Below are 14,670 nucleotides of genomic sequence, written 5' to 3' on the forward strand. Positions count from 1 at the left end.
TCCATTGAAGATATTTATCAATACCAGGTTTGGAATACTCCATGCTGTTTTATTGGCTTGGTAATTGATTGAAATAAGAACTTAAAGCTTGAGGTTTGATTGTTTAGGTTTATTATGTTATTGTTAATATTTATTATTTATTAGGGAATGGATTTGCGAATGCCAGTGACTCAAAACTTCACAGAGCTCTTACAAAAAGATTCTAACTTGAATAATGAATTCATAATGGAATCCCTACAAAATGAGGTACATACCCAACAGTCTCCACTTGAAGTTCAGATAATTGTTAAGACACAGCAGAGCGGTAATTTCATGGTAGGAGAAGACTGTCTCATTGTTTTGGCATTGCTCAATATTTCCATGGATACAATGCAAGGAAATGAGCAAAAGCACAAAACATATTGGAATAGAGTTTGGAACTACTTCCATAAAGAGAGGCCATATTGTTTGTATATATTCATTGATATTGCAAAGAAAAATAAAGGTGATACAAGACATTGAAATTACAAAATTATGTAAAATTACGGTAATTTTTTTTTCTTTTTTATAAAAATATAATTGTTGGGGGTTGGAAACGTAGCATTTAAAATATGTGACCATTACATAAATAAATAAAGAAGAAATAATATTTAAATGAAATAGGGATAAAGTATTGAGGTTGATGTAGTTGTTTGTGAATAGTAGATTAACTAAAATAATAAATGTGGAGTTTTTAGGATTAATTTAGGTAAAATTGGATTGAGCTTGATGCTAATGCTCTTATCACCTAGACAAACAGGTGATAGTGTCATTTAATTAAGTTGACAATAACAAGTCCATGGACAACAATTTAATCAACTATTAGCGAAAAATCAAAGTCCAGATGTTACTTTGGCTTCTTGATATGTACAATTAATTCTCACTTCTGATAACAAACAGCTAGCAGATGATTTTACAAGAATTACAGAGGAACTTCCTGCCTGACTGGCTGTTGCTGCCACCAAATTTTGCATGTCTTTCATAAACTGGTTCTCAAATTCAAAACTTCAACGTAACGTGAAAGCCTGCAAGTACGAAATTGATATTTGTTGTCATCTTTTGTTACCACATTTAATTGCAAATTTCAAGTGCAAAGTCATATATATTTCACTGAAATTTTACCCTGAGTGGTAATAGTTACACATCAGGAAACAGTTGAAAACATGATTTCTGTTAAAATTGTGATTTCACCATTTCATGATTATAACTAAAATAATTGTACAATGTTGTACACACTCTAACTCAAAACATGATTTTAGCTTGAGTGTGTACGACAATGTATAACTTAGCGTATGCAATAATAATTAGCCTTCTCTTTATAAATTACTAGGTCCATTTTGATGATTGGAGAAGTAGAGCATTACCGAAAAAATGTTGCAGTGACCAGGATCTGCAACATGACACATCAAGTTGTCAATGGGGCTTTGTCCTGTATAAATGGCTTGGAACCAGAAGCCCACAAAAGCAAGCATAGCAAGACGCCCATTCTTAATCTCCTTAGTCCTCAACACCATCACAGGCTCTGGGGAACCTCTACCCCACATCATGAAATCAAACCATAGCCCACCTGGGTAACCAACATCAGGCTTTGGGTTCTTCTTATGTGGTACTTTTGGTTCAATGTCAACACACCCTGGATTTATCATATCAGCCCATCTTCTTCCCTCTACCCAACCCATCAAGGCTAATTGCACCACAAATAAGGTTGTTTTGTCTGTGAAGTATTCTCTAGCACCAGCATCATACCATGAAAATTTATCAATGAAACCTATTCTTCCAAGCCATTCTGGAATCAGAATTCCAGCCACTGCAAGCATTGCCCATCTGCCATGCATTAGCTCCGCTTGTGCAAACCATTTAAGTGACTCTGGATCAGACCCTATCACATGCAAAATGGAGCATATCAGTACTGCAAGTCTAATCTTGAACCATCTTTGAGATGCTTTTGCAGAGCAACTTCAATTGAAATAAATACCAAATGATATGTTATAGCCCATTTCATGTCTATAACAAAAAGAAAGAAAGGTTAGCCAGGGAATAAAAATCCTTTGTCATATTGCTTAAGCATGCAGGTACAGGGCTGTTGATCTAATTTTCCTTGCCACATTTCATGACATAGATTTTTTTTTTTTTTTTTGGTTTAGTAAACATAAAGAATACACAAATTAACACATACCTAATCCAAGTGGGTCGAAGCCAAAATCGCCAGGAAGACTGCAATTAACAGAAAAAGAAAGAAATGATGTTTTCATGATGCCATGACACTCGCTCTATAATTTAATTAACAATGAAAGTTCCAATACAGATTTTTGGAGTAGTGATGAAAAATTTGATACCTGCCATCAAGCCACTCAGGAGGTGAACTGCCAGGGAACCACAATGGCCTATCCGGAGGAAGTGGTTCACATACACTTGATACTCCTTTTGTTGCATCTAAATGGCTAGTCCTCCTCCCAGATAAGCAAGTTGTGAATTTTCCTAGAGAAATTTTTTTATGCAATTCCCTGTTTCCCATTTTAAAAAACATCATAAAATGAAGATAAAGTACTGTACATGTATAAGCAAGCAATAAAATCTATCTGAATGCTAAGCCTGGAGTTAAAAAAAAAAATGTTGACCTTGTTGGGAGGCTTGACAATGCAGTAGAAGCAATGGCTAGTGCCATGGATGACAAAATGTTCCTGCAAAAACTGTGCAACTCTGTGGCTTTATGCAGGCCGCTTTGTCTGATGATTTATCTAGTCCATGTAGAATGGATAAAATTCATGATGATGTAGCATAACTTTGGCACAAAACGGACCATAAGAGCCAATGGTTATTGAACTTGGCACGTGTTTTGGATATGGGATTGGACTTGGGAGAATGAATTTGGTATGACTTTATGGGCTTGCATAGTAGTGAGTTTGGTCTTCTTCTTTTTTTTTTTTTTATGAATAGTGAGTTTGGTCTTGTGATAATATTAGTCTGCGTTACTTATCTGGACCCAACCCAATCCTTAGTTTACGCAGCTCAATTTTGGAATCCGAAGTGATTGGGCCTAAGCTGATATCCAGTTCTCTCATTGGAAGCTCAACTTCAACAATCGGGCCAAGATCTCTGCTATAGCTTATGCTGTTGTTCCATCCAAGAAAAGAATAGGTTATGCTTTGATTTGTGTTAATTAAACTAATTGCGAAAATCTCTTGATGTCATATGTAATCTTGGATCAAATTTCTTACTCAAGGGAAGGTTTTAAAGCGATAACGATAACAATTCCATTCCAATTCAAGCCCATGCCCAATCCTACTTGGTGTGCAAGCAAAGTATTCTCCTTATATTATAAGACTAGTAACTAATGGTTTAGTGTATGGTTAGTCTAGGATTTAGACTACTATAAATACCCCTATTGGGTTCATTATGTAATATAAATAATTCAGTATAATGAATATGTAGGCATCAAGAATTTTAATCCATGGACGTCAACTATTAGGCTAAACTACATAATCCATGTGTTCTCAATCTTTCTCTCCCTATTTTTGATTCTCACATAAAGAATGAAATGGAAACTTCTTCTTTTTTGGGTCCAAGATATGGAGTTTAAAAACCCATTATAATTAGTTATATAAAAAATAAGTAAGTATCTCATGCATCTAATATATACAACATCCCTCTCACAGCATATGAGTCTCACACAGTTGTGGAACCCATACATTATGAGAGAATGCTATGTATACCGGATGTGTAAGATAATTATTTATTAAAAACAAATTTATCAAAGAAATAACCATGACCTTTAAGGCTTAATTTTTCTCTAGTGACATATACATAAACCATTGTTTTGAAATACCGACAATGCCACATAATAATTGTCATTTAGCTCATATGTTGTACCTAGCTCTTTCCTTTCTGTTAGAATTGAGAATGAATTCTCTATTGTGAATGGCGCTAACCCCTATGTTGGCAACGTTTAGTGCTGATTCGCTGAACATCATTTTCACAATAAACCCCACTGTGACCAAAAGAAAGATATAAACTGAGTGCTATTTGACGAGTAAATGCGCCTTTTGAGTCTCGGCAGCTGCGTAATATATGCAACATTCTTCTTAGTTCCAACCCTTGACAATTCTAGGCAATCGACTTTTTTATCTCCTCCTATGGCCGGGTAATAGCTAAAGTTATTTGCGTGGTGATAGAGTTATTATTTTTCTGTAATATTCATACAATTTCCTTTTGCAACAGCTTGCATTTGAGCGTTAAAGACGTTACGGAAATCCTGAAGCTCCTGATCCTCATTCTTGAACTCATTCCTAAACTCCGCGAGTATATAAGATATTTCAGAAGAGGTGGTTAGCAGCAACGTCACCGGCGGTGACTGCACTACCAACAACAAAATGGGTATTGAATCTTACAACTCTATTGTAGCCTCTGTTGAAGCTTCTACATCAGCAGGAAATGGCGTTCATCATGCATACAGTACTCTTTCTTACTATTACTTAGAATTCCATGCTTTTTTTTTCTTCTAAGGCTTAGTTCAGTAAGGAAGAATGGTGATTGGTGAGGTGTTTTTTTTTTTGACAGAGAGACAAGTTTTTCTTGGGGCCGTTATACTATCCTTGTAGATGTAGTACTATGGGCCCAAGATTGGGCTTTATTTCTAATCTTCTCAGCCTGCCCTTGCTTTTATGCACTGTGTTTCTTAATAGGCTTCTTCTGGGGTGTGTTTCATGATTTGTGTTGTGGTTGTTATGTTGATTAAAATTCTATCTCATTCATCCCAATCCAAAAAAAATAGAAAAGAAAAGAAAATTGAGGTGTGAGATTGATGGAGCTACTTCTTGTTTTGTAAATTTCTCCAAAAAAAAAAAAAAAAACTCCTTGTCTTGTAATGTTTTTAGTTGTAAAACTCGGTAATCTTCTTGAGTTTGTGACTTAATTCTTTAGTATCACTTTTTTTTTTTTTTTTTGAAAAATAAAAGTAACGCTTTTATCATGTATGTGCGCCAACATATATTATTGGATTATTATGTTAGTATATGCCCAATCCATTTGAATTGGTCTACATTGGCAAAGATCTATCTCTGGTTGTGGGTTTTTTTTTTTCTTCTAAATTATTAATATTTATTTTTGCAAAAGATTTTGGTTTCTCATTATGTAAAGTGGACCCCAAAAAAAATATTTTGAGGGTTAAAATTTATGTATAACTAAATCTGATGACTAAAAAAATGTAGAGGTCCTGGGTAATCATCACACTATCAGTCCATAGAATTTTAGAGTGTTTCATAGGTAAGAAATGATATAATTTTTTAGGGAAAAAAATGAAATAGTTTAATCAAAAGTTTTTTTTTTTTTTTTTTTTTTTGAGGAAGTAGTTTAATCAACAGTTATGACACCACTTTTGTATATATTTAAAAATTTTAAAAAAAATTTATACCCTACCTTCTTCCATATTACTAAAATTATATATAATGTGAATGCTACATTAAGTAAGTACATATTATATCAAATATAGTATAACATAAACAACAATGATAACTTCTTCTATTTTTGAACTTAACAATAATAATTACTTAGTTTGAGAAATTACTATCAAAACTAAATATAAATTAAAAACAAATATAACAATAGTGGAAAATGTAAACCACCAAACACATAGATATTAACACAAAACATATATGCGGTCAAAAGACTCAAAACTGTAGAGAGTAATAGTATTATTATCAACACTAAATATATAATATTATAATAATATATGCAAGCTGTAAACAACAGCAAAACAAATAGAAAGACGTAGAAGATTCAAAAGTCAAAAGGCATAGACTGATATTTATAGACTAACACGCATAAATCCCCAACTAACAAAGAAAAAGATATCCCGCACAGTAAGAATATTAGCATTCGGGGTTATAAAAAAAAAAAAACTATTTTGTAACTGTGGGGCCCAATAGTTTATGGGCCCGGCCCGCTCGCTTATGGGGAGTCCACAGGTCCAAACTGAAGGAGGCCAGGGCCCAAGCTCAAAAATAGTGAGCCCAAAGTAGCCCGAAGATACGTCCGAGGACCGCTCAGTCCTCGGAAGACCCAAAATCCCATTGACGAAAATGGAATACAAGCAAACTTAAAAGATCAGAAAATATCTCGGGGAAATACTCCTTAATACCCTTCATTGACATGACATTGCACCTAATAGAACCGGATTCCCAGGCTTTATTGACCATCTCCCACAATTTCGGGATTAGACTGATGGGACAAATCTCTATCCTGGAAAAGTCGACCCTACACGTGGACGGGGGATAATGAACGTGGGCTAGTATAAAAGAAAACGTAAGGTGACAAAGTGAAGGAGCCCCATCTCACTTCCTGGGAAAAACTCCAGGAATGAGAATGCCCGGACAATATAGGTGCAATACCATGAAAAAACCCACCGGCGGGTAACCGGAGAGAAACACAAATGCTCCTCGGACATGATCCGAGGAGTCCCATCCCTCAATTTATAAAGTTATTGGCTTGGATACCCGAACGAAAGCCTTTTCTGGTCTAGGTTTATCTAAGTCCGGCCTGTACCAACACCCTGTGATCCAACGCTAGCCTTTCAAGCCCACTCTCTACAAATATCATTGTGGGGGATCTTTCACGCGCGAGCCCAACCTCATCGTTGGGCCGTTTGAGAATCGTGTCCCTACAATTGGCGCCGTCTGTGGGGAGGCTTGCGCGTTGGCGCGAGTGGCGCATAAGTCAGCTCTCTAGCAAGCAGAGATTCACGAGTCTTTCTCATCTCCGGCGACGTACAGTTGTTGCTCCGCCATAAACTTCTGCTAGGGGCTACGCCTTGCACCGCTAACGGCGCGGGCAGCTCCAGGGGCTTCCGGCCTCAGGCCAACTCTCCCCTCCCTGGCCCAGGGGCTAACCTCCGAAAAATAAATAACTATAGAGAAAAGACTACTTAAAAAGAAATCTTACAAGTTTTGGACAGAACCAAGGCCTTGCATGGTCCTCGGACCCAAGCCTATGGGGAAACCAAGTACAAACAAGAAATCTTGCAAGTTTTGGACAGAACCAAGGCCTTGCATGGTCCTTGGACCCAAGCCTATGGGGAAACCAAGTACAAAAAAGAAATCTTACAAGTTTTGGACAGAACCAAGGCCTTGCATGGTCCTCGGACCCAAGCCTATGGGGAAACCAAGTACAAAAAAGAAATCTTACAAGTTTTGGACAGAACCAAGGCCTTGCATGGTCCTCGGACCCAAGCCTATGGGGAAACCAAGTACAAAAAAGAAATCTTGCAAGTTTTGGACAGAACCAAGGCCTTGCATGGTCCTCGGACCCAAGCCTATGGGGAAACCAAGTACAAAAAAGAAATCTTACAAGTTTTGGACAGAACCAAGGCCTTGCATGGTCCTCGGACCCAAGCCTATGGGGAAACCAAGTACAAACAAGAAATCTTGCAAGTTTTGGACAGAACCAAGGCCTTGCATGGTCCTCGGACCCAAGCCTATGGGGAAACCAAGTACAAAAAAGAAATCTTACAAGTTTTGGACAGAACCAAGGCCTTGCATGGTCCTCGGACCCAAGCCTATGGGGAAACCAAGTACAAACAAGAAATCTTGCAAGTTTTGGACAGAACCAAGGCCTTGCATGGTCCTCGGACCCAAGCCTATGGGGAAACCAAGTACAAAAAAGAAATCTTACAAGTTTTGGACAGAACCAAGGCCTTGCATGGTCCTCAGACCCAAGCCTATGGGGAAACCAAGTACAAACAAGAAATCTTGCAAGTTTTGGACAGAACCAAGGCCTTGCATGGTCCTCGGACCCAAGCCTATGGGGAAACCAAGTACAAAAAAGAAATCTTACAAGTTTTGGACAGAACCAAGGCCTTGCATGGTCCTCGGACCCAAGCCTATGGGGAAACCAAGTACAAAAAAGAAATCTTGCAAGTTTTGGACAGAACCAAGGCCTTGCATGGTCCTCGGACCCAAGCCTATGGGGAAACCAAGTACAAACAAGAAATCTTGCAAGTTTTGGACAGAACCAAGGCCTTGCATGGTCCTCGGACCCAAGCCTATGGGGAAACCAAGTACAAAAAAGAAATCTTACAAGTTTTGGACAGAACCAAGGCCTTGCATGGTCCTCGGACCCAAGCCTATGGGGAAACCAAGTACAAAAAAGAAATCTTACAAGTTTTGGACAGAACCAAGGCCTTGCATGGTCCTCGGACCCAAGCCTATGGGGAAACCAAGTACACAAAAGCACCATCGGAGTTCCCTACTTCCCAATCGATTGCTCGGATGGATTATTTAGAGATTATCAGCCTTGGACGGTGTTCGCGCGCTTATCACAGAATATTCAACTGTTATCTCGGTTAGTTTCCTGAGTTTGATTTACTATGAATTATCGATATAATGTCTGGTAGTATTGATAACTTGGAGTTAGTTAGATTATGTTTCAAGCTATTTTGCTCTAAATATACTGAAAGAAACACGCGCATGGGGCACACTCACTCACAAAGTAAGTGTAGTCTAAGGAACAGTATCCAGAACAAGTAAAGAAATTTCCATTATCACTAAAACAAAGAAATAGTACAGCGTACAATGAAAAGCTGGAATCAGTTTGCGTCAAAACTCATTACATAACCGAAAAGAAAGGAAGATACAAGAGAATAAAACGAAGCTGAGGAGGTAGGTCAGAGGAGAGGTTAGCTACAGCCCCAAGACCTTGTTCTTCCTCAATGCTTTCACATGCCCACAACTCAAACAGCAAAAGAGACCCAACTTGAGCCTGACACCGTTGAAGGAAAGGTGCAGGGAGTTGGGGGTTGAGGGACTTTCTCTAAATATACGCCTGCCGCAAAGCAGAGGCGCTGATGGCGGAAAATCTTTCTTCTGCCACACCAAAATTCTGGCATGGACAGAACCTGCTTCGGATTTTGACTAAAAGAGGGAGAGATCCCCTTCCCCCTCGGTCGAAATGGAGTGTGCTCCTGAACTTATGCCTCCTGTGCCCATACCGTACTATTTTGAGTCTCATGAGGACACGGTGCTTCTACGGCGGAGAGAGTTCTTTCTTCCCAACCCCTGCCTTAGACATGTTATGTTAAGGGAGGAGAGCTCCGGAAGTGGGAGTTATGATATGGGAGAAAACTGAAGGACTGATGCGTATATAAAGCAACTCTCTCTCTCCCTCCTATTTATTTGAAAAGACAAGGTAGTGGCAGTCAACTCACGCGGCGTCCCAAGGAACGCTACAGACAAAATGGTTCTGGCTCAACTTCCAACGCCAACTGCAACCACAAGAATAAAGAAGCCTCGTAAAGGTGCACCTCGATCATTGGGACGTCAGAGAGTACTGCGTGTCCAGAGGATGCAAAAATATCTCCTAATTCGTGGGGAAATTGAATTCGCGGCCCAGGCCCGCTTTGCGTGAGGGCCCAGGTGCTGTGGCCCCCACCGAGGAATGGCCGTGGCCGAGGACAACCCCTGCTCGGCGCCTTGGGAAATGCCTTATGAAAGGGAGAATCTGAACTCAAAGAGTTTTGGACAGAACCTAGGACTTGCATGGTCCTCGGACTCAAGCCTATGGGAAAACCAAGTACAAAAAAGATATCTTATAAGTCTTGGACAGAACCTAGGACTTGCATGGTCCTCGGACTCAAGCCTAGAGGGAAACCAGGAACATAAAAAAGATATCTTATAAGTCTTGGACAGAACCTAGGACTTGCATGGTCCTCAGACTCAAGCCTATGGGGAAACCGAGCACCTAAAAGAAAAAGTATAAGTCCTAAACAAAACCCAGGCTGTGCGAAGTCCTCGGACTCAGGCCTTTTGGGAAATCAACTACTCGGATGGAGAAGTTTCTCGGCTCAAATATTGCAAAATGTTAAGGCCAGTATGTTAAGATGGCAGAATGACCCCCTACTCAATGGCCTACGGAAACTGTTCGTTTTACGGATGATATGTCCTCGGATAACTATTTCTTACACCTTATCGAGCACTTAGTCCCCATCTTGACTAATTTTAAGGTAAGTCTCGTTCCTCACTGGTCGGGTTGTTATGTCGAATAATAATTTTGTTAAAGTTATTATGGCGTCTTTTTATCAGCGAGTATTTTGGCCTTAGTTGACATTGGTTCAAATGCTATACTACTGTGCCGAGCAGAACTTGCAAATTTATTAAAACATATAAACAGAACATGCGAAATAGAATAACAGTAACTTTTATTAATATAAAAAATTATTACAACGTACAAAGAAGGGCTTAAGCAAGCCTATATAAAAAATGAACTGCCAAAGCAGTAATAACATCCGTAATACAGATAAGTAAACCGCCAGGTGTCCTTTAAACTCGCCTTCAAAGTCTCTCTGAAATCTCTGCCTCAGTACTGCTCATATCAGGAGAAGAACCTTACATAGAAAAGATGAAGGAGAAGGAAGAAGAATTGGAACACATGTAAGCACTTCAGCAAGCTCTTGTCGCTGAGGAGTGCAAAGGAGAAAGAAGATGGAGGACATGAGTAGGAAGGAGGAGAAGAAGAGGGAAGAAATGAAAAGAAAAAGAAAGGAGCAAAAGAGGGAAAAGGGGAGCCATATTAGGTATGCTCATGAGAGAGCGGATGGAGATGACAAGGGAGGTTTTCGACTCAGTCACACCGGAGGTGGGACGTGACGAGTCCCTGCTTCGGATTTTGGCTAAAAGAGGGGGGAGGCAAATCTTGAGTCTCCGCCATCCTTGCCCCGACCGAGCCATCTCAAGCTTTGTTAGGACATGGCGTTTCTGGGAAAGGAAGGGTTTGTTCATGGCTGACTGTTATGGTGGATGTATTATTGGATAGGGTATAACCAGAAGAAAGAAGTGAACTCGGGGAAGAGCCTGAAGGGTTCGAATATGAGAGAATCACTTTTGGTCCTCTCTCTTTATATAGGGGAGGAAGACGAGGGTGCGTAACACGTTCTAATCCCCAAGGAAATCTGCAGATCAATGTACATCCATTTCGTTCCTCACGCCATCAGTAACCGTTAGATCTGGGAGGTCTCGTAAAAGGAAAACATTAAAGGCGCGCTTCGGATAACCAAACGGCATAAACGCATCACGCGTAAATTGAGGGAAACGTCCTGTAGATCGGCGCATTCCTCGGGAAGGTGAAGAGTCGCCCACGTTGGTCAAAGGGCTGAATTAAATGAGCCGCAATAAAGGTTCGGTATTACCAAAACCCACCTTTCCAACCAAGACGTTGGACAGCAGGGTTTTGAGGGGCTATTGTGGGGCCCAATAGTTTATGGGCCCAGCCCGCTCGCTTATGGGGAGTCCACAGGTCCAAACTGAAGGAGGCCAGGGCCCAAGCTCAAAAATAGTGAGCCTAAAGTGGCCCGAAGATACGTCCGAGGACCGCTCAGTCCTCGGAAGACCCAAAATCCCATTGACGAAAATGGAATACAAGCAAACTTAAAAGATCAGAAAATATCTCGGGGAAATAGTCCTTAATACCCTTCATTGACATGACATTGCACCTAATAGAACCGGATTCCCAGGCTTTATTGACCATCTCCCACAATTTCGGGATTAGACTGATGGGACAAATCTCTGTCCTGGAAAAGTCGACCCTACACGTGGACGGGGGATAATGAACGTGGGCTAGTATAAAAGAAAACGTAAGGTGACAAAGTGAAGGAGCCCCATCTCACTTCCTGGGAAAAACTCCAGGAATGAGAATGCCAGGACAATATAGGTGCAATACCATGAAAAAACCCACCGGCGGGTAACCGGAGAGAAACACAAATGCTCCTCGGACATGATCCGAGGAGTCCCATCCCTCAATTTATAAAGTTATTGGGCTTGGATACCCGAACTAAAGCCTTTTCTGGTCTAGGTTTATCTAAGGTCCGGCCTGTACCAACACCCTGTGATCCAACGCTAGCCTTTCAAGCCCACTCTCTACAAATATCATTGTGGGGGATCTTTCACGCGCGAGCCCAACCTCATCGTTGGGCCGTTTGAGAATCGTGTCCCTACAGTAACTTCAAACACAATTTTGTTTATTTTATCATCTTATTTTACGACTTACGTTACATCCTAAATTTTATTTTTATATATAACCTAATAAAATAATATAAATTATCTAATAAAATAATAAAAAATATTATTTTCTCTCTCTTTTTCCCCTCACTCACTTTTTATCTCCACACACAACTACATATTAAAATAATATTTTTTTTTACAACCTATGAACAATAAGGTTGCATATATCCAACCTTACTATTCATAAGTTGCAAATTTTTTTTAATTTACAAACCCGAATGGAGTGGGTTTTAGGTGACTTAGGTCGTAAAATAGCAATTGGAGAATGTTTACACCCTCCAATACTAACGTTCTAAAGTTGGAACTCTAGAAGCCTAAAGTTGAGTCAGGTTTCGACTCAAGTGGTGATCGGGAGTGACAAACCAGCTAGTTGTGGAGGCAAGCAAACAATTGCAAGTTAGAGACATCCGCAGTGGTGTAGGGATAATTTTATTTTCATTTTTTTCTAAGTAGATTTGGGTTTAAGTAAACTATGGATATTTGAATTTATAAGAGACTTGATTTATAAAGAATTTTTCTTTTTGGCGGATAATATTGTTGATTTGGGATTTGTTGAAATTATTTTTGTTGTTTGTGTAAATTTGGACGAGCTATGGGCAATGAACAGGCTGGATTTTATTTTTCTTTGGGTTCCTTGTATCATTCTCATTTTCTTAAAAGGGTTTTTTTTTAACTAATTTTAAAATTTGAGGGAGGCCCATATGGATTTAAAAAGAAGAGTAAGTCTGCAAACGAGGAACTAAAACTAGTTTTTTTTTTTTTTTTCCTTCAAAATCCTGGGGGCCAATAAGTAAAATTAGCGAGAAACTGTTGCTGTGTGCTTTTTGATGGCTTCATCTAGTGTGTGTATTGTGTGGTTTGTATTGAGGTTGTCTTGTTATGTAAGAATAAAATTTATACTCATTCAACTCAAAGAGTTATATAATTTGAGATATGCACGTTGTCTTCATTTCAGATTTGGATATACTGACTTGAGATTGGCATGAAATTTGGGGTGAATTGAGTTAATTCGTAACCCGGTGAAAATCATAAACTTTGGAAATTTCTAGTTATTTTTAATTTTAAAGCCAAAGTGGTGAAAATTAATTATGTTAAGCCAAATTTATTAGGTCACTTAGTGTTTGGTTTTGGGCTTAAAAAATTTCAAGTTCAGAAACGTCATTAAAAAGATTTTGGATAAATTAATCCAAATCTGCAAAAACTTTATTTTGAGACCCATAATGTGTTTCATTACTGATTTGATGGTTTAGGCGGTAAATTTATGAAGGTCATGAATGATGTAAATTGCTTAGGAATAATGAATATCAGTTAACCTCTAGTTTCGGGAAAATTGGGTCATACTCCATTTGGGACAACAAGGTGATAGAGATGGTTGAGTTTTGATACATAATATGAAATTTAGGTACTGTCAACTTATACTTTTGAGGACTGCCTTAAATGGGTTTAAAAAGTTAAAGCACAAAATTTTAAGCATTAAACCAAGTACTTATCAATAGTTAAATTCTTATCTTTTTCTTAATACCTCGTATTCGCTTATATATAAATAGATATTGGTATGTTTATTTTCCCTAAGTCATCTAATCCTGTATTAGGTTCTACTTGATACCATTTGGGTGACACAAATTGTTTGTCTGTTTGAAGTAAGTAGACTTTAAATAATGATTCTTCTCAAGATATTATATTATAGGGTAAAATATAGTTAACATTCTTGAAATTTGGACTAATGCCAGTCAGGTTCAAAACTGACCAATTTGATCCCTAAACCCAACTTGGACCCTAAACCGTTACTCATTTTTCTCTTCTCTTGAGGTGATTAAGGATTAAGTTGATCAATTTTGAAAAGTGTACCTAGCTGGCATTAACCCAAACCTTGGGATGGTAAACTGTATTTTACCCTATTTTATAAAATCTTTGCTAAATAGTTAACCTTTTTATGCAAAAAGTTCTTTCTATACATAGCTATCTTTTTCTTTTTCTTTTTTTGATAGGATACATAGCTATCTATTCTATCATATACACACACACACACTTTGTGATAATCTTAACGTAAAAGAAAATGTTTTCAAATAATCAGCTAGACTATCTCTAATCTTTGCTAACACAAGGCTAAGGGTTGTTCCTCGGATGAAATGTTGTTTATTGTGGTGTGGTGCATTGCTATTGTTCACTCTTTGAAACCATTTATAATATTTGCTCTTAGGAGCCATTGTTATATTTTACCTTTTTGGAGTTATTGTTTTCCATGGGACTCACTTGCTGATTGCTAAGGCTGTTTTAGTTTGACTAATATTTTATATACTGATTATTGTTTATTGTTATTGAGAAATTGAATGTGAAAAACAACTTTACTATTAAATGTATTATTATATGTTATTGTAAGTAGTTTTCCCATTGATAAAGTGATGTTCTTGTAATTGAACTATAGCTTATTGAAACTGGGCAAATCTTTTAAGAGAGCATTTGTTTATTTAACAAGTTATATGTATACTGTTAAATGTGCACTTCCAAAATAGGTTTTACTGTTTCTACCGAATTACTTTCATACTATTGATAAACGTTTTGTAAAATTTAATACATCATCTATTATAATGTGCATTTTCACTTAACA

At 38.3% G+C, this 14,670-nt stretch overlaps 1 protein-coding gene across 1 annotated transcript; it reads right to left on the reverse strand.

The window, feature by feature from the left end:
• Positions 1 to 744: 744 nt before the first annotated feature.
• LOC126706319 (photosystem I chlorophyll a/b-binding protein 6, chloroplastic-like) lies at positions 745 to 2,804 on the reverse strand. Its single transcript, XM_050405732.1, has 5 exons — positions 2,637 to 2,804; positions 2,355 to 2,522; positions 2,195 to 2,232; positions 1,383 to 1,897; positions 745 to 1,043 (listed from the first exon to the last, which is right to left on the reverse strand). The coding sequence occupies exons 1-5, from the start codon at positions 2,681 to 2,683 to the stop codon at positions 1,026 to 1,028; spliced, it is 786 nt and encodes a 261-aa protein (XP_050261689.1). The 5' UTR covers positions 2,684 to 2,804; the 3' UTR covers positions 745 to 1,025.
• Positions 2,805 to 14,670: the final 11,866 nt, after the last annotated feature.

The sequence above is a fragment of the Quercus robur genome, chromosome 11 (genome assembly GCF_932294415.1).
Source record: "Quercus robur chromosome 11, dhQueRobu3.1, whole genome shotgun sequence".
Lineage (NCBI taxonomy): Eukaryota > Viridiplantae > Streptophyta > Magnoliopsida > Fagales > Fagaceae > Quercus > Quercus robur.

Bases quoted from the DNA above. Each gene is read 5' to 3' on its own strand.
- LOC126706319 (XM_050405732.1), bottom strand. From the start codon at position 2,683: ATGGCACTAGCCATTGCTTCTACTGCATTGTCAAGCCTCCCAACAAG. The intron at 2,233-2,354 runs GTATCAAATTTT...TGTTAATTGCAG, and splicing joins CCTGAGTGGCTTGATGGCAG to TCTTCCTGGCGATTTTGGCT. The intron at 1,898-2,194 runs GTATGTGTTAAT...TGCATGTGATAG, and splicing joins CTTCGACCCACTTGGATTAG to GGTCTGATCCAGAGTCACTT.